This window comes from Corvus moneduloides, chromosome 2 (assembly GCF_009650955.1).
Source record: "Corvus moneduloides isolate bCorMon1 chromosome 2, bCorMon1.pri, whole genome shotgun sequence".
Classification (NCBI taxonomy): domain Eukaryota; kingdom Metazoa; phylum Chordata; class Aves; order Passeriformes; family Corvidae; genus Corvus; species Corvus moneduloides.
The window spans coordinates 95465212-95491568 of NC_045477.1; the positions used below are offsets into that span (position 1 = coordinate 95465212).

General features: G+C 40.1%; 1 protein-coding gene across 3 annotated transcripts in view; it reads left to right on the plus strand.

The window, feature by feature from the left end:
- LOC116440106 (opsin-3-like) overlaps window positions 1–26357 on the plus strand; it is an 89456-nt gene that overhangs the window by 12754 nt on the left and 50345 nt on the right. For all 3 annotated transcript variants that reach the window (XM_032100436.1, XM_032100437.1, XM_032100435.1), the window contains exon 3: window positions 17787–18112. In XM_032100436.1, coding sequence (XP_031956327.1) covers window positions 17787–18112 — 326 coding nt within the window. The remainder of the gene's footprint in view (window positions 1–17786; window positions 18113–26357) is intronic.

Sequence of the window (26357 nt, forward strand, 5' to 3'; positions counted from 1 at the left end):
CAGAATTTTCAATGATAAAAAGGATACAGAACCATTGCATAGTTCAAAATAATGACTCCATAATAGGTGATAACTATAAAGTTCATTTTCTCCCCTGTTTTCTCAGCTGTGGCAAATACTTCATACTTAAAAATAATCATTAGGGTTTAGATTTTCTTTTCTTTGCTTGGGGCTTTTTTATTTTAGTGATTCTGCTACCTTTCTAGTGAAAAAAGTATATTAACTGAGAAAATAGTTTTGTTAAATTGGTGTGCTGACACTAAAACAGAAAAATAAGTTTCTTTGAAAGTTGAAACTATTCTGATTACATTTGCATTTTTCTACATATCAACACTAGCTGAGAAACTGCTTCTGAAACTGAAGATTCAGTAATGTCAATGAACTACAGCCTCTACTGATTTGCAGACCACTTATTGCTTCTGTGGATTTCTCAGCTAACATGATTCAATACTTAAATAATCCAAATGCCTCCCATTACTCGGTGATTTGTGGATTTGGTTTTGTTATGGGTCATTTGGGTTTTTTTTAAACCTAACTCAAAATTACCTCTGTGTGCTATAAATTTTCCTGTAATTGATACAGTCAGGAGAAACATTCGGAATCTGCAGACAACAAATGCGAGGGAGCAGCACTCCAAGTAGGCATTTCCTCTCTGTGACATCCCCCCATCCCATTTCTGTGAGATGTCCCTGTGCTTTCCCTCCTGAGCAGTGTGGGACCTGGTTGCCCCTCTCTCCCCTCAATGCTGTGCTGGCCCAGTGCGGATCAGGGGATGCAATCAGAGGATCACCCTATGCAAGGGTGAAACCTCAGGTTCCCTGGGGCTGCTTGGCACCCCAGGCCTCTCTCCACGGTCTCCAGATGGTAATGCCTCTAATCAAGGTCACCTGGGTACCATCTTTTCTACTGTTGTGCCAGACTTCCCCTGCTTCAGCTGAAGGTCTCTCGTGCCAGCTATCAGCATCAGGCTCAATTGCTCTGGGATATTTCAGCCAAGTCATCTTCAGAACACGATGTAAAATTATGTTACTTCTCCTATTTGTAGTTTTTAAAACCTGTTTCATAGAAGATGCCAATATGATGGAAGTCTCATCCTGTGGCCAGATACAAACTTCTACTGCTCCTTAAGAAAGAGTAGCAGGCCCAAAGCAAAAGGCTAGTGACTCACGGGGCTAAACTGGAAAACTTTACATATATTTCACAGTGTTTTATTAGAGGCAGACATTCACTACCTGCTAATTTTCTAGTGTTGTTTTTCAATTATATCTTCTATTGTTTCTTTCTCCTGGTACTATTTTTTATTGTTTCTATTTGTTTCACTAACGCAATTAAGAGCAGAAATAGTAGATAACTACAGCAAGGAGGAGTCAAAGTCAACAGGCTTCCGATGAAACAAAAGAAGGATACTTTTTAATGTTGAATTAATTTTGTAGAGATTTATAACAGTAGAAATTTGTTCAGGACCAAATAACTATCAGAAAACAAAGTATCAAAAAGCAGACTTGATTGTAAAAAATTTTCATAAGGAATACAAATCAACAGCAATGTAAAACTTTGCTTAGATTAGGACTTTAGTAATTCCTAAAATTCAAAACCATTAGTTAATTCACATATATGGCATTTTATTGCTTAAGATCTAAGTGTTTGAGTCTAGTACAGACCTCTGAGTACTGGAATAACACATTGACATCTGGCAAGATTTGCTTTCAGCTAAGAAATGGTATGAACTTTACGAAACCATAGATAATCCCGTTTAACTTGACTTTATGAGAATTTTAGGATGTGCAATAGTTAGACTTAATCCTTATGTGCATGTGCACACTGAAGCATTATTGTTGTCCAGACTTACAGTTTGGGGGTTATTTGTGTTCTGTGTTCAGGCTGTTTATGGAGTTACCAGGGGACCTCTTTAGACTGACACGTTTAATCACCCTAATGAAATTAGGCAAGCTGTTTGGGCACTGCCCAGCAGGCAGCCCGAGGCAGAGCAGGTCAGGCACTGCTCTCCCCGTCACTGCTGGCAGCGGAGCAAGCACTGCGGGGGAGGTTGATGGCCATCCCTGTGCCTGATCCGTCTGCCTCAGTGTGAGTTCAGCAGTTGATTAGAAACAGTTACAGGGTAGGAGTTAATACGGTAGTGATGAGAAGTTACAAATTCTGCCTCTCAGTGAAAGAGTGGAGTTTGTACCTGGCATTTGCATGTATATTGTGTATATGTTCTGTACACTGACTGTGGTGCCCCAAGCAACTCTTCTGCATGCAAGTCTTTGTAACAAATCCCAGCAGTCTGCCCTAGTTTATCCAAACTTCTAAATTTTGCTCTGTTTGCTCTGCACAATTTTCAGCGAAAAAACTTGTGGCAGCGTAAGAGGGCCAAGGTTCAGCAGTGGCTGCAGGAATTTGTTGAGAATTGCTTTACTATGCATACTTCTTAAAATTGAAAATGTATTTCTATTTAATATCCTTGAGAGAGGCAAAGATGGCATCACAGGAGTAGGATAAAAGGCTGCTAGATAAATATGCCAGTGAGGATTTATATAGACATTTTCTAATGGGTAGAAAGCAGGTTATGAGACAAGACAAAGCCTTAGCTTAATGTACTTTGAGATAAGAACAGTAGACGTATCACCATCTGGTTTGCTTCATGTAACAGTTTTTCTCCATTGGTCAGTGCACCAAGGGGTGTTTAACAAGGAATTTGAGAATGAGTAGGAGTTTTACAAGTTAATATCTTTCCTAGGGTTGTGGGCACTCACACCTTTGGAAAAGAAATACTGATAGCAGATACAAGCAGGTATTGGCCTCTTACTGCACTGTAATTGTTTTCTCTTATAATTTCAATAACTAAATAATGGTTATGCCTTGCAAAGGTTGTGTGTGTGATTGTCAAGTATATGCCATTCAAAGTATTTTGCCTAGCTGTTCTACAATACTAAACTTAAACTTGGGATAATTTTCAGCATCCAGTGATATTTTTCCAATACGTAGTTGCACAGCCTGTGATTTGTGGTGTAGAAATATCTTCCCTGAAGTAGTACTTTTGAATCTAATAGGTCTTCCTGCATTTATCCCCCATTCCACTTGCTCTCAGGAAACCTGCAAAATTTTGGTATACACAATATAATATATCAAGGAATTCCACTTATTAAATATGTACTATGCAAAGAGAAGTACCTTCTCCTGTTTGTTTATTCTGAGTCTGCAACTTGATGATTTAATTTGAAAACCCACTTATTGTAATATAAGAAACACTAATCTTTCCCTGTCTACCTTTTCAACTTTCCTCTTTCTTTTCTCTGTTTCCTCTAATAAGTCCTGTTGTTTGATTTTCTAAATGCTGATGAACACTGCTGCAATGGAAGTGGTTTGTGTAAAGTTCTCTATCATAACTCTCTTTGCAGAGCAGTAAGTCAGAAACAACTGCCTGGTATTTAAAGCCAGGTCTGTTTTCCTCCACATGTGGCAGTTTATATCAGTACTGCATTTCATCTGCTCAATGGTTCAGTTTCATGTGGTTGTGCTGCAGTACTTCACAGTCAGTTTTTGTTGATTTGAGTTATTCTGTATAGTGTGATCAGAAAACTTGCCACTTTTTTCCATCTTTTCCAGATCATTTATTAATGTGATGAATAGCCCAGGGCCTAGCACAGATCCATGGGGAACTTTGCTGTCCACAGTTTCCACTAAGAAAACTAATTTTTTTTCTCCTGTTTTTTTATTTCATATCTTTATTTAATTATTTATCCACATGAAGATTTCTGTTATTGCAAGGCAGCTTACTATCCTTAAGAGCCTTTGGACTAGTCAAAGTTGTTTGAAAATCCAAGTAGGCATCACCTCCATCTGCACGGTGCTGTCAAGGACCTCTGATGAATTGGTAAGGTGTGTCTTCCCTCCATGATAGCCATACTTGTCCCAAAATGTCATACATCCATTATAACACCTTCTAGTGCAATTTCCACCCATCTATTCACTGCTGCAGATTAGACTCACTGGTTGGGTGAAATGTACTGCAACGGATTTCTGTCTGCATCAGTTATATCTAATTTCTTAATGGATGTAGCAAGAGATCTCCTCTTTGAGGTCCTTTGGAGGGGTTAAGGAATGGGTTAAGCAATGGGGAATACTGCTTCTCCTCGCCACACATCCTTCATCCATCACAGTGATCTTGGATAGAGACAGGAGAAGCCTTCTCTGGTGTTTCATTTCACCTGCACACCATGTGAGATTGTGTGGTTGTGAAATTGCACAAGGAACTCTTGGCCCAAAGGCAGTGTAAAGCCTGGTCAACATGTTTTGAGACTGCATTCATAGTATCAGATATGACTATTTATTGACCAGATAATATCTAATTAGTATAAAAACAGTTTGACCACTAGACCTTATGACAAACTTGACTAAGAAGAGTTAGTATTTTTAGTGTGTTCCACCCCTAGGAATGGTAACTGCCAAAGAAACCCCCCAGATTATAGAAAATCTCTAGAAATATACTCTTATTATTAAAAATAAGCAGTTGGATTCAGTGAAAAAGGAAGAGCTCACTGGAAGGAAGTTGGCTGTGTGCTCTGGTGGACACGTGGATCATCAGCTAGCAGATGTCATTTCACCTTTTATATGTCCCACGCACAGAAACCCCCTGAGACTGCATGTTATGTGTTACGTCTGTGCACATCCTCAGCATGAAGGAAGGTCCTGGGGATGCCCCCACGTTTCAAAAGGAGCAGTCCTGGCAGGAGGTGGGGGGCCTGCACGATGGTGTGGGCATGGAGATGCAGCAGTGAACCCGACTGCCCTGAGAGCATCCTCCTGTTATGCCGGCGCTGTACATCCACGTCTGCTTTTCTCCTGAGATGCTGCTGTGCAGGAGCTCCATCTAGTGCTGACATTTCTTATTCCAATTCCCTACGGCGGCAGAGTAAATACACTGATACAGAGGCAGCCAAGTCAGGAAGGTGAATTTGCCAGGGCCAGCCTGCTTTCCAGAATGCAGAGAGCTCCTGCATAACATACATAAAGTGAGACATAAGAGAATGTTCGGAGATATTTTTGGACTGTGTTGGTATCGTTGAGATGCAAAAGGGAATTCTTTGCTCTATTTATGCCACTGGGAGTTTGTTGTTTGGATGGATAGGCATATTAATAACATCGCAGAAAAATAAAGTAGTACCCAGTGATGCATGTTAAGTCACCAGATACAGCCAGGAATTAAGATCTCCTTTAAAGCACAAAATAAACACATTTAAAAATTCAGCAAAGGAGGAGGAAAGAAAGAGGAAAAACCCAAGAGATTTCTTTCCTATTCAAAGTAATACATGCTGTCTGTATTGAAGATACCACCAAACACAAAGGAAAGTGTTGCAGTGGGGATCCTGCAACACACATATATCAAACCAGGAGTCCCGTGGAAAGGAAATATATATGGACAGACAGATTCTTGATAGCTGTTTCAGAGATGTTTATTTCTCCAGCCGCATGGCCAGGGCTCTGCTCAGGAACTGTTCCAGTCACGGGACCAAGGGTCCTTCTGCCCGCGCAGGGAACACAAACCAACCAATGGGAACGAGGCTGAGCAGGGACAGGGAAGCCCCGTGTCTGTGCCCTCAGGGCCCCTCTCCCAGGGCTACACGGCAGGGGAGGGACCCCAACACCTCACCCGTTTTATTTTTATAAAAGGAGAATGAAAACAACTGGATAAACATAACAAGAACAGTTTCAGAACAAAACAAGCCACCCTCCTGAGTCTTTAAATGTCCAAACAGATTCTCTGGAACATCTTAGGGCTGACAGAAGGGAGACAGAATTCTCTGAGCATGCTTTGTGGGGAAACTGAGGCAGGAGAGGGTTTAACTTCTTCCCTCCCCCTTTTCATCCCCCACTCGGCATTGGAAAGGGATTTTTGGGGAAACAACTGGCAAAAGCATGGTTTTGTGAGGGAAACCATGGATGAAAAAACGGATTGGGAATACACTGGGGGTAATAGGACATAGGGTAAAAGGGAAAGGTGGGATTAGGAAAGGGAAACTGTAGGGGGGACTTACAATGGAGATACTGTCTAACATGACTACGATTTTTTGCATATATACTGCCTTTTACAGGAACACCATCAGGCCCAGTGACCTGCGATGCTTGTAACCCTTTTCTACCTCGTATAATTTTGAATTGTACCACCTCTCCATCTCCCAAGCTTGGGATGTATTTTTCAGGGTTATTCTTTTTAATAGCAGTTCTATGCACGAATATGTCTTGCTGGTTGTCACACCTTGTTATAAAACCATAATTTTGCTTAACATTATACCATTTTACTATCCCTAAGGTCTTAGTTACTATGATCTTTTTCCGAGTGGCTGCTGTTTTTTGTCTCGCTGCGTCTTTGCTCTCTCCTTCGGTCGCTCCCGTGTTGGAATTGTCGGGGCTGCTGGTGCCTGCGCGCTCTTCCCGGGGTCGCGTTCGGGGCTGCGCGTGCCGGGCCGGGCCGCGCCGCTCAGTTCTCCGTGCGTCGCCTCCTCTGGTCGCAGCTTCGCTGCCAATGCCGGGCGCTGCACCCACGTCTCGGCCAGACCCCCGAGCGACGACCCCCCCACGCCCTGCTCCAGCGCACGTTTCGGCTGGGCCCGGCTCCGTTCCACCGCCGCTGCCGCCAGCCGCCGCCCGCGCGCCTCCCCTCTCGGTCGGGCATTCACGGGGCTCGCTCCACCACGCGCTGCACAGGACCGGGCGGGCACCGCCGGGTCCCGCCGCGCCTCGCTCCACCACCGACACTGCGGCTCGCGTGGCTCCGCCCGCGCGCGGGAACTGCCTCGCTGCTGCTCGCAGAGCGCTCGGTGCACGTGGCCTGGGCCGCACGGTCCCTGCGCCAGGCTTCCCTTCGCCAGGACACAGCTGACATTGCTCAGCAGTCTCGGTAACTAAATAATATTCACGAAAATATTCTTCCATCGGCATATATTTTAACTCAAATATTAACTGTGTCCAAACGGTTTTCCAAAAGCCCTTGGTAAGAATTAAATCCCAAGAAACATAGAAAAAGTTCTTAAACAACCATGCCAGGAAGTGTTTCAGTTCTTTTTGAGCTTGAATCAAGCTAAAATTTACAAATCGTTGTTCAAGAATCATTTTAAGTTTAAGATAAATGTCCATATGCGGCTCGGAGAGCCAAGAGTCTTCCCACTGTTCCTCCATAGTTTAGATACGGAATAGCAAAGCAAAACCAAGAAGAGGAATCCAAAGTTTCCAGGGTTTACTCACACAAATCAGTCGCTTAGGGATCGGGGATCGTTCTGCCCGCATTCTCCACCATTTGTTGCAGTGGGGATCCTGCAACCCGCATATATCAAACCAGGAGTCCCGTGGAAAGGAAATATATATGGACAGACAGAATCTTGCTAGCTGTTTCAGAGATGTTTATTTCTCCAGCCGCATGGCCGGGGCTCTGCTCAGGAACTGTTCCAGTCACGGGACCAAGGGTCCTTCTGCCCGCGCAGGGAACACAAACCAACCAATGGGAACGAGGCTGAGCAGGGGCAGGGAAACCCCGTGTCTGTGCCCTCAGGGCCCCTCTCCCAGGGCTACATGGCAGGGGAGGGACCCCAACAGGAAAGGGTATGTTGTACAAAGGATGGAACACAGAAATGACCACTGAGAAAAGAGCAAGGAAGATTTACTGAGCAGGACCAGTAATGCTTGTGGTCAGATTTGTCACAGCAGGTTGGATCCAGCAGTGATTTCTCAGTGATTTCTTTCAAAGTGCAAAGTTCAACTGTGACTTCCATTAGAATTAGAAGCAGGAAGATAATTCTTTGGAGAAAGGAATGATTGCTTGTTCTAATGGGCTCATGATTCCAAGTCATCTTAGCAAAAGAGAACAGGCATTAGATAAATGGCAACTGGTGCATTTATTTCTATTCAAAGCTAGCGGTTGATATCTGAGGTAGCTTGTATTTGGAAAGTGGTTGTAACTGCTAATGTTCAGCAAATGAGTGTAGGAAATTTTTTCTCAATTTCAAATAAGTAGAAATGTTTTTAATGTCTTAAAAATCAAAAGTAAATTCTGCTCTGATCACTAATATGTGGGAGCAGCTAGAATAAGAGTCACCAAATGAAAGAATATTTGATGATTTTGACCATTTATTCTGTGTTTATCATACAAATATTTAATAGGCATATCCAAATAAAGCCAGTAGTATTTTGGAAGCACATCTCATTCTCATCCATTTCTGTCAGTTTTTGAGGCATCCACGCACTCCTCTGCAGTTCATATCCTTTATATTAGCCCTGAACTTATCAGGAGTTGTTATAGTCACACTGTGGTTTTGCTAAATCATAAAATGTTCTGCTGTGATTTGTTTATTCAGGAAAGCCAGGCTAGTACTGGTTGGTTGTCCGCCAAGACCAGTCCTCACTTGGAGTCTATTCATCTTAACTGTGAAATGTGTTCTAGGGTCAGCAGGCTTTCTTTTTAACTCTGGAAACGTTTGGGGTCTTCTGCCAAAATCTGCTGGCAGGTGGATGGGGGCTCATAAAATATGTATCTTTTTTTGTTTGGGACAGAAAAGGAAGAAGTGGACAAAATTCTGGGTATTAGTGAAGACGGAACAGTAGCCATATATGTCTGCCAATCTCCAGACCTGTTTGAATCCCTTCTGAATATTAATTTGTAATTCTCATCTCAAAAAATGAAAAAAACTCCAAACACCAAAACCCCAACCCCACCAACAAAAACTGAAACCTTTGATTATAATTTTTTGTGAAATCTCATATGCACAATCTCTCACATGTTTCTCTCTCAGATTTGCTCATTTTATGCTACCTTCCCACTAGCCCTACTGGCTATGGAAGTTGCTATCTAACTTAACTGCGTTTTATCAATTTAACTGAATTTCTTTTATTCCGGGTTGCCTATCCCAGATTTCACAGGGCTATCAACATTTTCACTGCCACATTTTGGCAATTCCAGTATCATGAAAAAAGAGATGTAACCTGCAGAACCTCACTGGAGACTGTATATGACATACGTTTTTCCCTATCTTGGCTGTAGCAATGAAACGTGTGTTATGAGACTCAGAGCTAGAAGGCAAAATGGAATTCTAATTTTTATTTAAACAATTAACAAGTTTTGTTATTTTTTCCTCTGTGATAGTGTGACTTAATAGTTTTTCATATTTTACTCAAGTGCATAGGCTATGAGAAAACCAGGTCAACAGATCAGTGAGTCAGCTTTTGAAAGTTTCTATCATTATAACACTCTTACTTCCTCACCGCAAAGAAATCTCTGATGGCAGCAATTACTATAGTGATTATCACTGTATTTTTGTGGAAGAAATGTATTGATTTTAATGGAAGCAGAGCCCAATAATTTTACTTATCAGTATTAACATTAACTGGTGCATAAAAAATGGAAACAAAGGTGATGATAGAATGCATTGCTCTCATGAAGTCTTTGATGCTGTGGCAGTTATTAGGTAAGACACTTTGGCCCAGAGCAACAAAATTGCTCCTGAAGAATAAGCAACCATTAGAAAAAGAAATTGTTTCCCTTTTTTTAACCTCTTGCTTCTTCTAAACCTCTCTTGTGAATACTAGACCTACAAATTGTATTTCATTCATAGTCCCTGGCAGATGATACTAAGATATGTTTTCAGAAAGATACAGAAGTGCAAATATGTTGGAAAGGTCATGACTTTTAAGTTGCTTAAATTGTTTATGTTTCATTTTCATGTGTGGAATGTTTTATTTCTGTAGACAACTAACAGAAAGATTCTCTTTTTTATTCAGGAAAGTTATTCCCTTGAAAACAGCACTGAGTCACTGATCAAACTAGTTTTGTATAATTCAATAACATATTTATGTAACATCATTCAGTAGCACAACTTGGAATTAAACTCAAAACTTTAAATTTGAGGTATTAAGAGACTTCATTTGAAGAGAGCTGTTTCTTACTGCTGTTCTTCTGTGTTTAAATTTAAGTCCTTGGGCAAGTATGATGAAAGGTGTCATCCAGAAGAAACAGCAGAAGAATACCTCAGCATAGGGTTCCCCAATATTCCCAACTTGGGGTGCATCTCCATTTTATCTCCATCTTACAGTGCCACAGAGCTTTTTAGCATATTTTCCAGCTAATGGAAGAGCAGATTTAGCAGCTGGAAACTGAGGGACTAGAAAGAAGGGAACATAGCTGTGTTAGGACACATAACTTTTCTGAGAGACCTACCTGTTGCTCATGTTAGGTATTTACCAGCAGAGCAGTAAGTGGAGACCAGAGCATGCCTCTTCCATCCCTGCTGATGTCCTTCCAGCACTGTGCTCTTCTTTGCTCGCTGCCTCTCTGAGTTCACTGCTCGCCACTGCACAGTGGCCTGACTTCAAAAGGAAAGGCACAACTTCAGGCATGTCCCAGCCTGCCAGCTGCTTGTTCACACTCCTCTTGCACTTCCAGCTGCATGATGTCCTTCCCAGGTGTCCTGGCTGTAGAGACGGAGTGGAGCTCAGCACCATGTGGATGTGGCCAGGTTGCTGTTCCATACCACGCACATCATCACTGCAGGCATGGTTTCGGGGGGAAGAAAAGATGAGCGTGCCCCTGGAAGTGTGTCATTTTGTTTCACTCTTCACTGGGGGGCATTGCTGGGATCAGCCCTGTGGACCTTATCCTCTGTTGTCACTGCCTGTCCCCTTTCCACTTCCTCCAAGACACATCCTGGAGTTGTCGTTCTGAAAAAGTGGCAGCCTTGGCTCCAAGACATTGTGCTGAAAAGTAGCACCTGTGCAGGAAGCACCTGCAGGGAACAGAAGGGCAGAGGGGAGCCTGGTCCCAGCCAAGCTGAGCCTAAAGGTGCTGAATGGAGCCAGGTGGAGCAGGGTGGAACAGTTCTAGGTGGCCATGCTACATGGAATTTAACCAGTAGAGCACAGCAATCTGAAAAAAAAAAAAAAAACAGGCATCACAGCACATACTATCCAGCTTTTGGGAGATTTGTCCATCATGGTTTTCATTGTATCAGGCTTGGGAACACGAGTGCTGAGTGCAGGAGGCGTCCACCATCTTTTCTTTGTCTGGAGGAACCATCTCTGGCACTGAGCATGGGAACAGCCACCATCCTGGCTTTGTCTTAGCGGCCACACAGAACTAAGCTGAGGTGGTGAGCAACTTCTTGTGTGTAAAGCACCTTCTCTTTTTGTATACTTTCGTTATTAATATTGCTGCTATTACTGTGCTTTTCTTATTTCATTGCTGTTTGCTTTCAATAAATTATTATCTCGAGCCATAGTCTCTTTGTCCCTCTCTTGCCAGAAGGGTGGGAGGAAGAGGAGTGGCTTATTTGGAGTTTCATTTCTGGCTGGTGTTAAATTACCACACCAGGATATTATGTGAAAGCTGTCCCACAAGAATGGGTACTACATGCACACACATACAGGAATGGAGTCTTGTCATGCATGACATCACTATTTTCTCTTCATTCATCAACATATTCAAGTGGCAATGGCCGGAGTTGCTGTTGGTTAACCTCTGCCACTGGCAGACCCCTCTGGAGTAATTAGAGGGTGCTGCAGGTGCCATGTGGGAACTTAGTAACACTTACTATTCCCTCGATTTCCCCTCTGTATTTTGTACATGGCTGGTAGATGGTCTGCACCCCCAGGGTTGCTCAGCTTGCACCACCCTGCCATGGGGCTCAGCCACAGAACAGCCAGGCACACTCTGGTTCCACGCCTTGCACCAGGCTCAGCTGCATTTTGTCCTGTCTCCATCTCAGTAGCTGAGTTTGGGCTGGACATGGGTTGCAGTGGTACTGGGACATGTATGGACTTGCTGGGGAGTTACTGAGGTTGGTGCAGATGATGCAGGGAGGGAAAGGTCTGTAAATGCCTGAAGACAGTGCAGCAGAAGAGTGAGAACAGCTTGTGCAGGTAACAAAGAATGCTGTTTCTAGCAGTAAAACATACCGACTGGCCCAAACCTGAAGGACTAGGTGCTGATAGTAACAGTGTGACAACCCATGGGTGGAGGATCCTGCACCCACTGAGAGGAGCAGGGCCTCAAGGGTACAGCATGATACAGCTGCCATTTCTTTCCACGGTAGCTCACCGTGAAAGAAATGGTGCTGGTGCAGGTGAGCACCTTCCAGGCAGACGTGCTTTCCAGAGGAGGAAATGCCAACAGGGAGCAGCAGTCTTGCCTCAGACATACAATGTTAGTATGGGCATTTGTAAGCAATGGAGGATTTCATGACACTGGACTTCTGAAGCATATAAAGGCTCTATCCAAAACCCAGTTTGTTGCCAGGGAGGTACCTGTAAGCAGGGGGTTTTATGAACTGGTAGCTGGAGTCTCTTGTTCTCTCTGTTGAGCAGAAGAAATTCTGGACAGACCTCTTAAGCACAGACCTTGTGGGTCTGTGGGTGTGAGAGTGTGAGTGAATGAAAACTATGAGACAATGCCTGTGAGTGGGTAAAATCAACCTTCACAGAGGTTGAGTGTGGCAAACCTATCTTGGTTTTTTGCAAACCCTTGGATTTAGTTTTTCTCCATTAATTTCTTGTTGAAGAAGGTGCTATTGCATCCCTCCACGCTCAGTCTGCCTAAGGTTACTTGTGTCTTCTTTTCATTGCCCCTGGTCCTTGGTAACTGGAACATAGTGCAGGATTCCCTTACAACATGCAACCAGGGCTTCTCCAGGATGCCTCAGGACTCTAACCGTGCTCTAGTGTAATGACTTTCAGGACATTTAAGAGAGCAAATATACCTAAGTTAGTAGTCAAAACTTTGACCCAGTGTAGGCTGAATGCATGGGATTCTCAGCTTTTCCTAGCCTCCAGACCATGGATGAGCTGCATCCCCTCTCCAGTTACTACATCAGTGAGCAGCATAAACCAGCAAAAACTAATAAGAAAAGGTAACGCTTTTAGCTGGGACTCATGGGAACAAAGTGTAATGATTTGCTGTGCCTTTCACAGCGTACTCTGTGCTGTGCTGCCAGAGAGAAATGTACAGATCCTTAAATAAAAGTAAATAATAGATAATGTCTCAGATGATAGCCCTATAAATAGATGTCTGTCCTGGTTTATGACTTGAAATTTAATTTCTTGCACCCTACTCGCTGCAACTAATTGCCATGTAGAAAGGCCTATGGTCCACACCCAGCTAGTCTCAAAGTCACTTATTTCCATGGTTAACTTTTGAATAATTATCTATTCCTGTAATGCAATCTGCAGTGGAGTTTTTGACATTTTTCAGTACTGTTCAGTGAGAATCTCATATGCATGAAATGCTGGGGGAGCAAATTACATCTCTCACTGTGATTGACTCCTGTGGAGTTATTTGTCTAGGTACAGCTTGAGGCTCGAAATATTTGTTGTAAGCAAATTCCATTTAGATTTGCAATTCGTGAACCTAATTTTGTTGCAATTTTAGAAAAAATTACTCATTTGAAATTAATATACTCAGTCTACACAGTCGTAAATGTTACTACACAATAAGAATGAAATATTGGCATAACGAATTATAATTATTTTCTTCTTTTTATAGCCTACATTATTTTTTTAAATTTGTTTTCTCGTTATTAAGGCCATGGAGATTGTGCTCAAGTCTTTTCTTCAGAGACAATTCTAAAGTATTTAATTGCTTTTTTTTTTTTAAGCTGAGATTCTCACTAATTCCTCTGACTGCAACAGATAGGGCATGAAATAGAATACCAGGTAACTGCAGGATTTCTGACAAAGGTCACAACAATTAAATGCACGTGGCATTAAGAAAACTCCGTATGCAAAGCTGGGAGGCATAATGAAAACTGAGAAGATTTATTCTGCTTCAGCCAAAACAGCTTACAAGAAGGGCGAAAGGGAGGCTGAGGAAACTGTGAGCCTGTTAGTCTAAAATCAGTGCCTGGAAAAATTATGGGGAGGATCACGCCAGGTGCTATAGAAAAGCATGTAAAGGACAAGGCGATCGTCAGTTTATTGCTGGCAGCTCATTCACTGCAAGCTGACAGCTCATGTACACCTGATCCCCATATTTTATTTCCAGCCAGTGTCAAACTGGCTGAACACAAAACCTGGTTTTGCCTTTTTTATGAAATTACATTGTTTCACTCCAACAAATTAGTATCTGTTATAATTGATGAAAGGTTACTGGTGTGTTTCTAGCATTCAGCTACTGAACTAATAAAAGAGTGAGATTAAAAACAATTGTTTGGTTGTTTGTTGTCTTTTTAATTAAAAAGCTGTAGATATTCTTAGCAATCAGGGTCATTGGAGCTTCTCTGCCAGAACATTGCAACAAGGTTATTCTTGATGTGGTTTTGACCAGTCTTGGCTTCTGTGTTAAGGTGACAGGCCCTCCATCCGTAAGGCTGGATGGAGCTGCAGTGTTGGGGCATAGAGAGTCAGGGCCCATCTTGTGACTTTGTGTGCACTGCCCCGGGTCACATAAAGAAGACTGAGACAGGGTTGCAGCGACCTCTGTTCTTCCTCACCTGGGTAAATAGGTGTTTTAATTACTCGCAGCCAATTCAACCAAACATATCTCACTGCTGGAAAAAGCTACTTGTTAAATTTGTATTTTGATTTTGGCTTTCAATTTATATTTTCATCTTTCAAAGCAACAGTTGTATTCTTTCAAAGTAATTGTAATTTTTCTGAAAAGTTAGCTGGGCTTACTAAGTTTAAACCACATGAAAAATGTTGAATCCTTCTATCTCTTATGAGCTACCTCTTCAATGTATTCCTCATTTTACCTTATCTTGAAATTATTAGAAGTCAATGTGTAGTGGTATTAATTTTAGTGCTGTTAAAAAGTTCAAACCTTGAAGTCTTGCTGTGCCAAACCCAAAAATAATGGCATTTTTTCCTGAACTTTTGTGGTCTGGGATTCCATAAATTACAATTCTTGTCCTCCAGAGAAAAGTGCAGTTTGTGTCATGTCAGTGGAACTCAATAAAAAGGTGAGTGAAGATGAATTGGCTCCTGCCAAGATGTGCAATTAAGAATCACAAATTTTCTTCTGTATAGAGAAGAAAATTATTTTCTATTATTTAGGGGTAACTTTTGTGGTTTTGTCTGATTGCTAATATTTGATTTATTCTTGACTGACATCACCATGATCCTAATTTAATATCTGAACATTAATTCTATGCCAGTGTAAGATAAACCTTTTCTGCATCTCAAAACAAGTAATCCTGCATTCAGGGTCAGTTGTCTTCAGATCCACTCCACAAAGCCATCCATCATAAATACCAGCGTCAGAAAAGCTAAGCATCTTCCTTGTATTAGGCAATAGGTGAAGATAAGAGGAAGTGTAAATGTGTGCCATAAATCATGACAGTACACACCAGAAGAAGCTGCTGGGCATTAGCACAACCACAGGGATGAGCAGGCAGAGCTGTCAGCCAGGCTGGACCTGAGAGCCCAGTGGTGAAAGCAGCAATCCAGGAAGCAAGGTCCTGAGCTAGGGAAATCTGAACATCCTATCTGGTTTTTCTAGGCAGCACCACACACACAGAAATGTAGGATATCCTCAGCAAAAGTACAGCTCACTTGTTACCTCATTAAAGTAGGGAAAATGCAGTCTCAATTGCCGTCAGAGGTAGAGCAAGAACAGTAGATCCTTGCTGTAGACAACCCAGCTGGCAAGGGAGAGATTTCTTATTCCCAAGACAGTTTTCAATTCGTCCATGATTGTTTAATCTAAAGTACAAAAATAAATCTATAACAACTGACAGAGGCCTAAGTTTCAAATGCAAAATCTGGATTTTTGCCTTAGGTACCTACATGAGCTAAATGTTTTTGATAGAGAGAAGCTGTTTAGTCAAGTAGATAAAAACATGGAAAGCAGCAATGTTAAGAAAGTGAAGGTAATTAAGTGTGGGCTGGGAGCAAGTACAGAGCAGTAGATTATTTTCTCTTGAGTCCAAGGGCTTTCAAGAGTGGTGTTAAGTAGGAAATCAGATTAGGTGAGGGATGATCAGAAAGTCTCCCCTCTCTCCAAAACAGCCTAGCCTTAAAGCAAGTTTATAAGTCAGCTGAATTTAGTGGAGCTATTACAGCTGTAAATGTATCTACTCTTTAGGACTGACTTCCCAGTAATGTGCAGAAAATAATTTAGTAGACTCTTGTAACAAGAAAGGTGTTTTCTTCTTCAAAAGTTGCCTTCTCCTCACACCCTTTTGCTTTCTTTTCCACTGTGAAAGAAGGCATCCTATTGCAGCAAGCAGTGCTCGCATTTCCCCTGGGTCCTTTGCCGTGCCCAGCTCTGCACAAAGTAACTGCAAATTGTTGTCAGGATGACAGAAATATCTGTGCCTGCATTCAGTTAACTCAGAAATGAGTCACTGAATTGTAATGAAAAGTGGAGCAAAATGCTGTGCCTGGGGAGAATATCTCACTGTGCCCTGTGTGGGTCTGTGTGTAGGGTGTTTTGCCCAGGTACAGGATAGAGTAGTGTTATTCCCAAGGGAAGTCTCTGACTCACCTCTATTCCATGCCTGGGAAGGAACTACAGGAGAAGCTGACAGTTAAATGCAGAAAATGGATTACATCTATGGATTCCTCTGAAGAACACCTTTTCTTTTAAGCCATTTGCTGGGAGTAGGTACCACTCAAAATCAGAGAATTTTGGCAGGCTATGTATCTCAGTGCTACTGTGTAGTTGGCTGTTGCTAATAGCAAAGATGAAGAAAAAACTTGTGGAGAGAGCTGGACTGACATTGATCTATTCAGGTTTTTCATCCTACAGGAGCAAAAGAGAGGGGACTGGAAAATATTGGAAAATATGGTTTTAAAGATCTTCAAACAAGTTACTTCTGTCATAAATCCTTGAAGTGGTATCCAGTGTTGTGTCAGCAAGAATTGTAAGGAGGCTGCAAAGAGAACAAAACCCTAGGAAAAAACAAAACACACTCCATTGAGTCGTGACTAAGAACCTGCCATGGAAAACCATAAGGTTTTGTAGAGGGGCTTGGGTCCCAAACCTTGAAAAAGAGAATGGAAATATCCTAGAACCCAAATTTTAAAGCCTTCCTCTGGAAGATGTAACAGGTTTATGACACATAGGGCTCAATATTAACCTAAATCACTTTTAAACTTGATTATGTAATATATATGTAAATGAAGTTGCAATCTGCCATATCCCAGTCATAATGTGGACATTTTTTTAGTGCTATTAAAAAGTTCAAACCTTGAAGTCTTACTGTGCCAAATCCAAAAATAATGGCATTTTTTCCTGAACTTTTGTGGTCTGGGATTCCATAAATTACAACTTTTGTTTGCTTTTTCCATGTATGAGTGGTCAGAACTGAAGGTTCGTCTAGCTGATGGGGCAGAGCAAGAGAAGCAAAAGTTTCTTTCACTTTGGGGCTCCCAATTTTGAATATATAGTTTTGTTTTTTTCTTTCTTTTTTATGTAAAAGTCAATGCACTATTTGAAAATGCTCATGGATGTTAAAAATCAAATAGTTCTTATCAAGGGAATATTTCACCATTTTATCACCTCAGATAGAAAATTGATTTCCTCTTAGTAATACTAAAACAGATAAAGCTGAAAACCTGACTAGAAGATGAATATCTCTCAAATATAAAAATCTTCCAATGTAAGATAAATCTGAGTTAAACAAAATTTGACATGATGGACAGAGAAACCAGGACCAGTGAGGATTAACACACAGAGAATAATGGAAATGTTTTCACTGTTGCTTCAAATATATAATAACCAAAAAAATCATCTGCTTTCTTGGGATTTGGAATGGATACATGCAAAATAATGGAAGTAAGCATTTCTATTGCTTGGTTCATTGCAGGCATTGTGTCCCTGATCTCCCTGGCTGTGCTGTCCTACGAGCGCTACAGCACTCTCACCCTGTGCCACAAGCGCAGCGATGATTACCGCAAGGCTCTGCTGGCGGTCGGTGGCTCTTGGATTTATTCCCTGCTCTGGACCGTGCCACCTCTGCTCGGCTGGAGCAGTTATGGGATAGAAGGTGCAGGGACAAGCTGTTCGGTACGCTGGTCCTCAGAGTCAGCTGAGTCCACATCCTACATCATCTGCCTCTTCATCTTCTGCTTGGTTGTCCCTGTAATGGTCATGATGTACTGCTACGGGCGCCTCCTGTACTTGGTTAAACAGGTAAGCAGCTGCCTGCTCTCACAGTGCAGACTGCTCTGAGGCAGGTTCTGCATTTCTCTTTTATCAAGTTTGGAAGTACTGATGGTTGAGAGCAAATCAGCAAGCCAAAATGTAATTGAAAAGACTGCAGAAAGCCTCAAGGAAAGAGTGTGAGGTCTTCACCAATCTTTTTAATTCTCCTGAAGCTCCAGTCAGAACAAACAGATATCATGTAGATACTGATTTTGTGGCTGGTAATACTGTGTTCTGAGAAAACTAGCATATCAGAGTGAAGTCTGCAGTTGTAATGAAGCAAAAACATGTTTACCTGTTTATAAATAAGATATCCATGCAAATTCTTCTTCCTGATTTTGGATTATGACATTTTAATTATTTCTGCTTCTTAATCTCTGGAAACTTAACTATACAGTAATGCAATTCTACTGTGATTTATTGAGTTATCCCAAGGATCAGCTTCTCTTTGTTATTCTAAGCCACATGTAATTTTTTCTTTTAACTACAACCACCATTACTACTACTGCTACTACTACTACTCCTCCTACTACAGTGATGTTTCTCGCAGTGGTTTAAGGTGCTCTGCAGATATTCCAAAATGAATGTTACAAAAGACCGTGAAAAGGGTGTGGTATTGTGAAGTTTGAATACCCTTGGGACAGTAATGAAATGGTTTAATGATGAATAATGAGAGAGGAATTAATTTATAGGTGTTCTCTAAAAAGCAATTCTCTAAAATGTTCAGATGAATTAACTAAAGGTGTTAAATGGGAAAAAAAACCCCCAGTAAATCCCTGAACTGAGGCTCTCCTACAGAATTAAAGTGAATGTAGTTTGCTTTGATTAATCATAAGGAATTAAGTTTGATTGTCTTACACAATTTGTCAAAACTTTGAGAACACTTGAAGCCCAAATGGGAAATCTTCTCCTCTTTGAGTACTGAGTGGGCCAGTAAAATCCCTTTGATGAATCACACATTAGTACTCTTATTAAACGTTGTGCAATACGGAAAAAACTTCCTGTGATTGTAAACCATTAAAGTGAAGTATCAGTCCATATCTGATCTCTGGGCAGCAGTTTCTTTTGCCATCACCTTAAAGTAAGAGGCAGGGTCTTGGAATATGTGGTACTGAAATCATGCAGAAGATGCATGTTTCTTAAAATTTTGGCTTCTCTTTCATTCAGATCTCACTGCCCTTGCTGACAACAGCCACCATCCATAGCATACAAATACTTGTATGGATGAAGCTTCTGTAGCCTCCAGTGCTGAATGGAGACTCACGTTATTCTATTCACTTTTTTTTAAATTCACTTGTATCAAAAGTGCTCATAATCTCTGATCTGCCTGATGGGTGTCAAGCTGTGGCAAACATACTGAGGGAACAACGTATCATAGAAACAATGTGTGCTCTCTATAGCCATTTTGGTCATGTAGACTGGGTAGACTGGGTGGAAGATAAGGTTGATTTATTAATGAGCTGTCCAGAGGAAAAGAAAAAAGAGGGAAGGAATAGCATTTTTCACTATCCTCTCTCCATTCTCCTCATGCCTTCCAGAATGGTCAGTAAGCCTGTGGGGTGCTGAGGTTAGAGGATCCTGAGAAATTTTGTAAATGGTGGAAGTGAAAGAGAATCGAACCCAATCTTGCATAACCTGTTGGAGGGACAGGCCTTAGGGAACTAATACTTGTTAAATGCAAAGGAACTCCAGTGAGGATTAGATCATATCTTTAAAGTTAGGACTAAGGGTCCTAAGAGCTGCCTGGTACTTGTGAAGTCTTGAATAGCTAAACCCTAAATTTTTACACTAAATATCTAATGCTTTCCTGGTGTTTGTAAAAGATTTTCTTGATAGGTTATATTTCACCAAAAAGAATCTCAATCAGAAAACTCATCAGTCCTCAGCTTTCTGTGATGTACCGGAAGCTAAAACCTTACATTTCATAAATTTTCTGTGACACATATGTAAATTTCTAGTGAACATATCATGACACAGTCACTGAAGTACAGGCCTCTTTCCCTTTGGTCTGAGGTCCTTTAACTGTTCTGTAATAAATGGGATAGATCATGAAATGCTAAAGTATGTAATGTTTCAAACTAGAGGAAGCAATGAGCAATATGCAAATGAAAATATAGTAGTTCTTATCTAAAAGTAAAAAGAGTAGGTAGGATACTTTAAAAAAGATTAAGAGAGTTTACTATGTTAATTATAATGCTGTAACTTTCTGGTGTGGGCAAAAATAATTACCTTGCAGTTTTCTGGCCGTGTGAAGTCCTTCTGTGAACCTCTGTGTCACACATTTCAAGTAATGTGGGAGCATTGCAAACATACTAAGTGCATTATCCCAACTTCAGCTCCTTGCTGCATCTTCTAACTGCATTTCATAATTTTGCCAGATCTCCAGAAGTTTTTTATGTTAGAGCAATAATGGTCTTGCACCCTGAAGTCAAGAGTGTGGGAGTTATGCCATTATTAATAGTGTAGTGTACATTTATTGAGGTGGAAGAAATATCTTAAGAGATTTGGGAGACTTAATGCAAGAATTGGCATAGTGCCTTCATTTTTTGTTTCCATGCACCGTGATTATAGGTCTGCCTTTCTCTTTTTCTTCTCAAAATTTAGTCAGGTGCTGTAGCATTCTGTCACTTGAAGTCATGAAGTCATCTGCAATCTGTGTAATGGTAAAAAGCTCAATGATTTCACTAATACAGGTTTTATGAAAGATCATCTTTTCAAGGAATTACAAGTCAATAGCATCCTTGTATGAATAATGTTAATAGCAAATGCCGTTAAACAGCATAAAAACACAACTCCAACATTATCTCAGAGATCTTGCCATTTATCAAGCTTGAAGAACCTTAGGAATTACATTTATTTTTTTAAAGTTATGGGGTATTTTTTCCATGATGGCTTTATCTGGATGATTGCGTCTGATCAAAGGGGCAAAGTTTTCTCCCTCACAAAATTTATTCGCATGTATTTTATTCATGCACATTCTACAGCACAGGGGAGGGAAATTGAGGATGGTTTCTTTTTCCTTGTACAATTACTTTTTTTTTCTTTCCCGTTTTTGGCTTGTGATGCTTCTCTGTGACTCTACTGTTGCTTTCCCTCTGGAAAAAATTTCTTTGTGAAGTCAGTGTCAGTTGTTTACACTTTGAAAAGTGAGCTCCCAAATGTGGAATTACAGAGATTAGCATTGTGATCACTGTAGCACAAAAGACACAACATGATTAAAATCCTCCACTGAGGGGCCCAGAGAACTCATGTGAACCAGCCTAATGAAAATTAGCAAACCTTTTAAAAGAGATCTCTTCAGCCTGCATTATCTGCATTACATGCAAAAATCCTGCTCAAGGACAAGAAGAGTCCCAGAAGGTTGTTCCAAGAAAAGTTTTCAGTTTGGTTTTATAAAAGACTCTCATCTCATTGTCAGTCGTCTTTTATTGAAAGCTGTGCCTGAACAAAGCTTAGCAACTCTTCGTGAAATGTAGCTGGGACGTGGAAAACAATGAAAAGGACTGCAAGCAGGGCACAAAGACTTAAACGTGCGATTTGTACTCAGTGCAAGAGACTGTGTGTTGAAGTGGGCAAAGGGCCAGTGTCTCATGGGGTTCTGGAGTAAATTGACTTACAACTTGACCTGATAGTCCTACCATGTGACGTTTTCTTTTTTTACTTTTTTTTCCTGTCATTATTCCTGTTCTACTTGGAGTTTGTCTTTGAAAGGAAAAAAAAAAAAAAAGAAAGAAAAGAGAAAAAATATTCAGGGAAAATTTTAAGACTCTATGAGGCAGAAGTTGGCCTTGCCAGTATGTCTTGTCTTCCAGCCTGTGATGCACCTGTTAATGCTTAATTCCTCAAAAACTTCTAGTTTTAACTAGTGACCAAAATGTGAGTCCAGGCAGTGGAATTACCCAACTATTTCCCTTTATAGCAGGTTTTTTTGTTTCTTCTGAAAAGTGCCACATGATTTCTGACTTCCAGATATCACAGGAGAATCAGATCACCTTTTTTTATCCCATGTCCTGACGTTTATGAGTTTTATCACCTTCTTGGGGTACTGGGAAAGTCTTAGTTACACAGTAGAGAACTCTCTGGTCCTCTTTCTTACTTCCTCTTCCAGACTTCAAAGTACCAAATTTAGTGGAGGAAAAGTGCTTCCACCTCTTGTGTAAGAAGTAATGCCCCAGAGTGAAATTATCACTCGATTATAAACCCAGAGAAACTAATTTTTAATTCTCTATGGGGAGATTTTGTCTCTAGGTTATTTTTTAAAGACTTGAGTATAAACAACAGTGGTGGTTTTGAAATCTCCTGTGCCCACAAAGGAAGTCTAAGAGAAAAAGGAAAGAAGAGAGGTAAATTTTTATGATTTCTGATTCCTTAATCTTGTTTTATATCTGTACTATTTGGAACAGTTCAATTATATCTGTAAAAACATTTCCTATATCCTTATCAATTAAAGTAGTCAGGAAAGGACAACAAAGTGGAAGGACCACACCTGTGAATATTTCTAGTTTTCCATCTCTTTTGGGAATGATCATTTGGAGGAAGAGAGCATATTAGGGCAGAACTTAGTGATTTAAACTGAACAAAAATCTTCACATAATACAAAGAGTAGGATGGGAACGTAATTATTCCATCATTCCTTCATATGCTTCATATGCCTATTTATAGAGAAACTTGATTTTCTGAAACTTCAGCTCTGATGGCACTAAAGGTATGATTTATATAGAGAAAACTGATAAAGCAATTATGAACCATTAAATTTTAACTTCTTTTTAATCCTAAATAAAACCAGGTTTGTAGCCATGGAAGCAAATTTCAAAATTTTTGTGGTTGTTTAATTAAGAAAATAAGTCCTAAGAAAAGTAATTCAGTTGAAGATGATGTTGACCTGGTTGTATGACTCCTGTAGATCATCCCTTTCTAATGTGGTTAAGTACATTTGGGATTTAATTTAATTTCAAGTATGTTTGACCCTTGCTGCATCTAAGCCTAAAGAGTCATCTATACTCATTAGACAGCCATATCTTGTTATATTTTACTGTATGATCAGAAATTTTATTTCTTCCCTTTGGATCTTCATATACATTTTCTCTCCTAGTTTCTGGTGGCATAGAACAAGAATGATAAGTAGTTTTGCCTTTAATGTTTAAACCTTGCCATAAATATATAATAATTACATCTCATTCAAAGCAAAAAGAGATTTAGTTTGCAAATAAATTAATAGATGTTTTCTGTCACATCATCATGAAAATAAGGGAATTTAATTAATACAAATCTCAGGTTGAGAGAATTGGAATAAACATACAAAATGTAATGAAAGGGGTCTGCTGGATTATCAAATGCTATAAAGTAATACAGCCTATCATAAAATAAAATAAAAAAGAATATTTCCAAGTCTTCTGTACAGCATTCAGCACGCACATAGCAGTAAATATTCAACATCTGCTTACTGGTGTCTTGGGGTGACTTTGTGACGTGTATCCCCTATCTCTGCCCCATGCCCAGAAAATTACTGTGCCTTTAAACTGAGCCTGAGAGGGGGGAGGAAAACCTGAGCAAAACTTCTTCAAAGCAGTTTGCAGCTTGTTCAAGGTCACACAGAGATAGAGACTTTTTTTCAGCTGTGGCAGGAGAGCGAGAGTGGGGAAGGCACCCGGCTTGCTTTTGGCCGGGTTTTTTCAGCTCCTTTTTCTTTCTCCGGAGAGAGACAGAGAGTTGAACTTTTGTTTTCCTGGGAGTTTCTTTTTTCTCTTTTTTTTTTCTCTGCTGGACTGTTTCAACATCAGAATACATTGGGAGGAATTTCCACCGAGTCCTTGGCCCCGGAGGTGGGCTCTCCACCCCATCCCAGCTCCAAGGAGGGGGAGAGAGATTTACAGAAGGACTCTGAAATTTTCCCAGGTTTCTCTCAGCAGGCCGAGAGGTTTTATTATTTAGCATTATTATCCTTTTCCTGTGTGTTTGTTAAATAAACAGTTTTTATCTCTTTCACTTTCCTTCGAGGAAAATTTATTTTTTTCCCGAACCTGGTGGGGGAGGGATGGTTGTGACCTGCCTTCTCTCAGAAGATGTATTTCTAGATTTGGCCAAACTGGCACACTGGGCAGTTGTTTGACCTTTGCCAAATTCTTCATGTGCAAGCCACTACACAGCCAGAACACAAACCTGGCAACAGACCATTTTTTGGATTCTGTGATGATAACAGGAACATTTTGTGGTAACAGACACTCAGGCCATGTTTTTTTTATTGTTTGAGTCCATGGTATTTGCTATAAGAATGAGCTTTAAATTATGAGAGCAATTTACATTCCTTTGTAATACTGTATTTTTTTCAGAATTTCTAGATCATATCTTCAGTAGAAAAGCTGACTGCTTTTTGTTGTTTCGAGGCAGAGGAGCACTGAAAGACATTAGACTGCATATAGCATGTATCTGTGATCAGTGATCAGTTCTTTGAAGTTCTGATTATTTTCAAGCCTTCTTGGCTTCTAACATGATCAAAATTATCAGAATACTGTAGGTGAGGTGATATCTGGAACAGCTGTTTTGAAAATTATTGGTAAAAAAGCCATGGAATACTTGGAAAAAAAAGACAAAAAGTCATATCTTCCTACTTCTTAGTAAGTTATTAAATTGTGTTGAATATGTAATTTATTCAGACTCAGATTGCAATCAGTAGATGGTATTACATGCATAAGAAATCCTTGCATATCAACTCTTTCTGTTTAAAAGTTTTCTGATAGTTTCTGTAACCACTCTCATCTTCATGGCCCATGAGTCCATTGTTTCTTTTCTCCTTTACCCTCACACCATTCTTTACATAGATAGATCTCCTCCTTCCTTCTTTCAGTAAAAGATTTCCATACATTTTTTCCTTTGATGGTTTGAAGGTGCTGTGAATATACACTGATTTTCCAAGGCTTTGCAAAGCTGATACTACTATTCCTAATGTACTGAGGGAAAGCACGTGGTTTTGAGAAATTACATGTGAGAATTCAAGGCATTTTAAGAATATAACTAGCCTAGTTTTTTTCTCTCTATGTTCCTTCTGTATCCAGTAGAAAAAGAAAATCACATCAAGGAGATTATTCTCAAAACCAGTAACTTTTGTCAGCTGCTGGTGCATTAAAAGAAGCAAATTATATTACAGGAAAACAAGGAAATAGTTGGACCTTGCAAAGAGGATACGGTGTATCAATAATTATTATTTTTTTTAATGGTACCTGTTTTCAATTATTTTCAAAACAATGCTATGATAGTTAAATTATTATGCCATTATGTCATTGTTATTTTATGCTGGGTCATAATATAAAGTACAAATGTAGCATAACTTTTCAAGCAAAATCTGTAGCATTCTGACACTAACTTCTGGCATTCATACTTTTAGAAACAGCGATTTTCAGATGTCAGTATTTCATATTTCAGACAGTTCTATCCTTACATTTTTGTTCAAGGATATTTTAGTGAAGCAAGTGCTTATTATTCCTGTTAGCTGATTTTTTTTTTTTTTTTAGTTTTATTTTAATGTGAAGTCTGTTTGAATAAAAAAAGTTGCTTTCATTAGCTAGGAGGAAGATTTACTAGCATGCTTAATTTTTAAAGAGCTTACTTAGTCTTGTACTCTTTCATAACTATTAGGGTTTTCCCTGGAGTTGAAGTGATTATTAGGTAGCTATCATGAAGACATTGTAAATACAGTATTGATTTTTGGGGTTTTCTGCTTTCAACTGCAAAAATACTTCAGTTTTGCACACTATGTTTATACCAGTTTTTATTGAAGGATTCTCAAGGGAATAAAATTCAGTGTTTTCTGTAACAGTGGAGAAAAATGTCAAATCCTGAGAAATAAAGGAAAAAGGTCACATTTTTTTTCTTCGTGTATAGCTTTGCAAGGCTTATAAATTCACCATCTCAGCTTTTAGGAGAGTAAAGTTATGATGAGTCAATCCAACATAAAATACCTTTCAAAGTTTTTAAGGACTTTAGCAGCTGTGCTTGCACAGACACATGTAACTCATGAGTGACAGGTATACTCACTCAGGGTTATTCTCAGTATTTCTGATTAAAAAAGCAGGTCATCAGATTCATCTTTATTTTTTGAGGTCTGATCATGCTGGAAGGGAAACAGACATGAGAAAAGATTATGGTCTTCCTTCCCCCGTGCTTGCAGAATTATAAATCATTAGTTAATTTTCTGCATTTTGCAGAGAAGCAGTGATAAAACTTTAGCATAAATCAG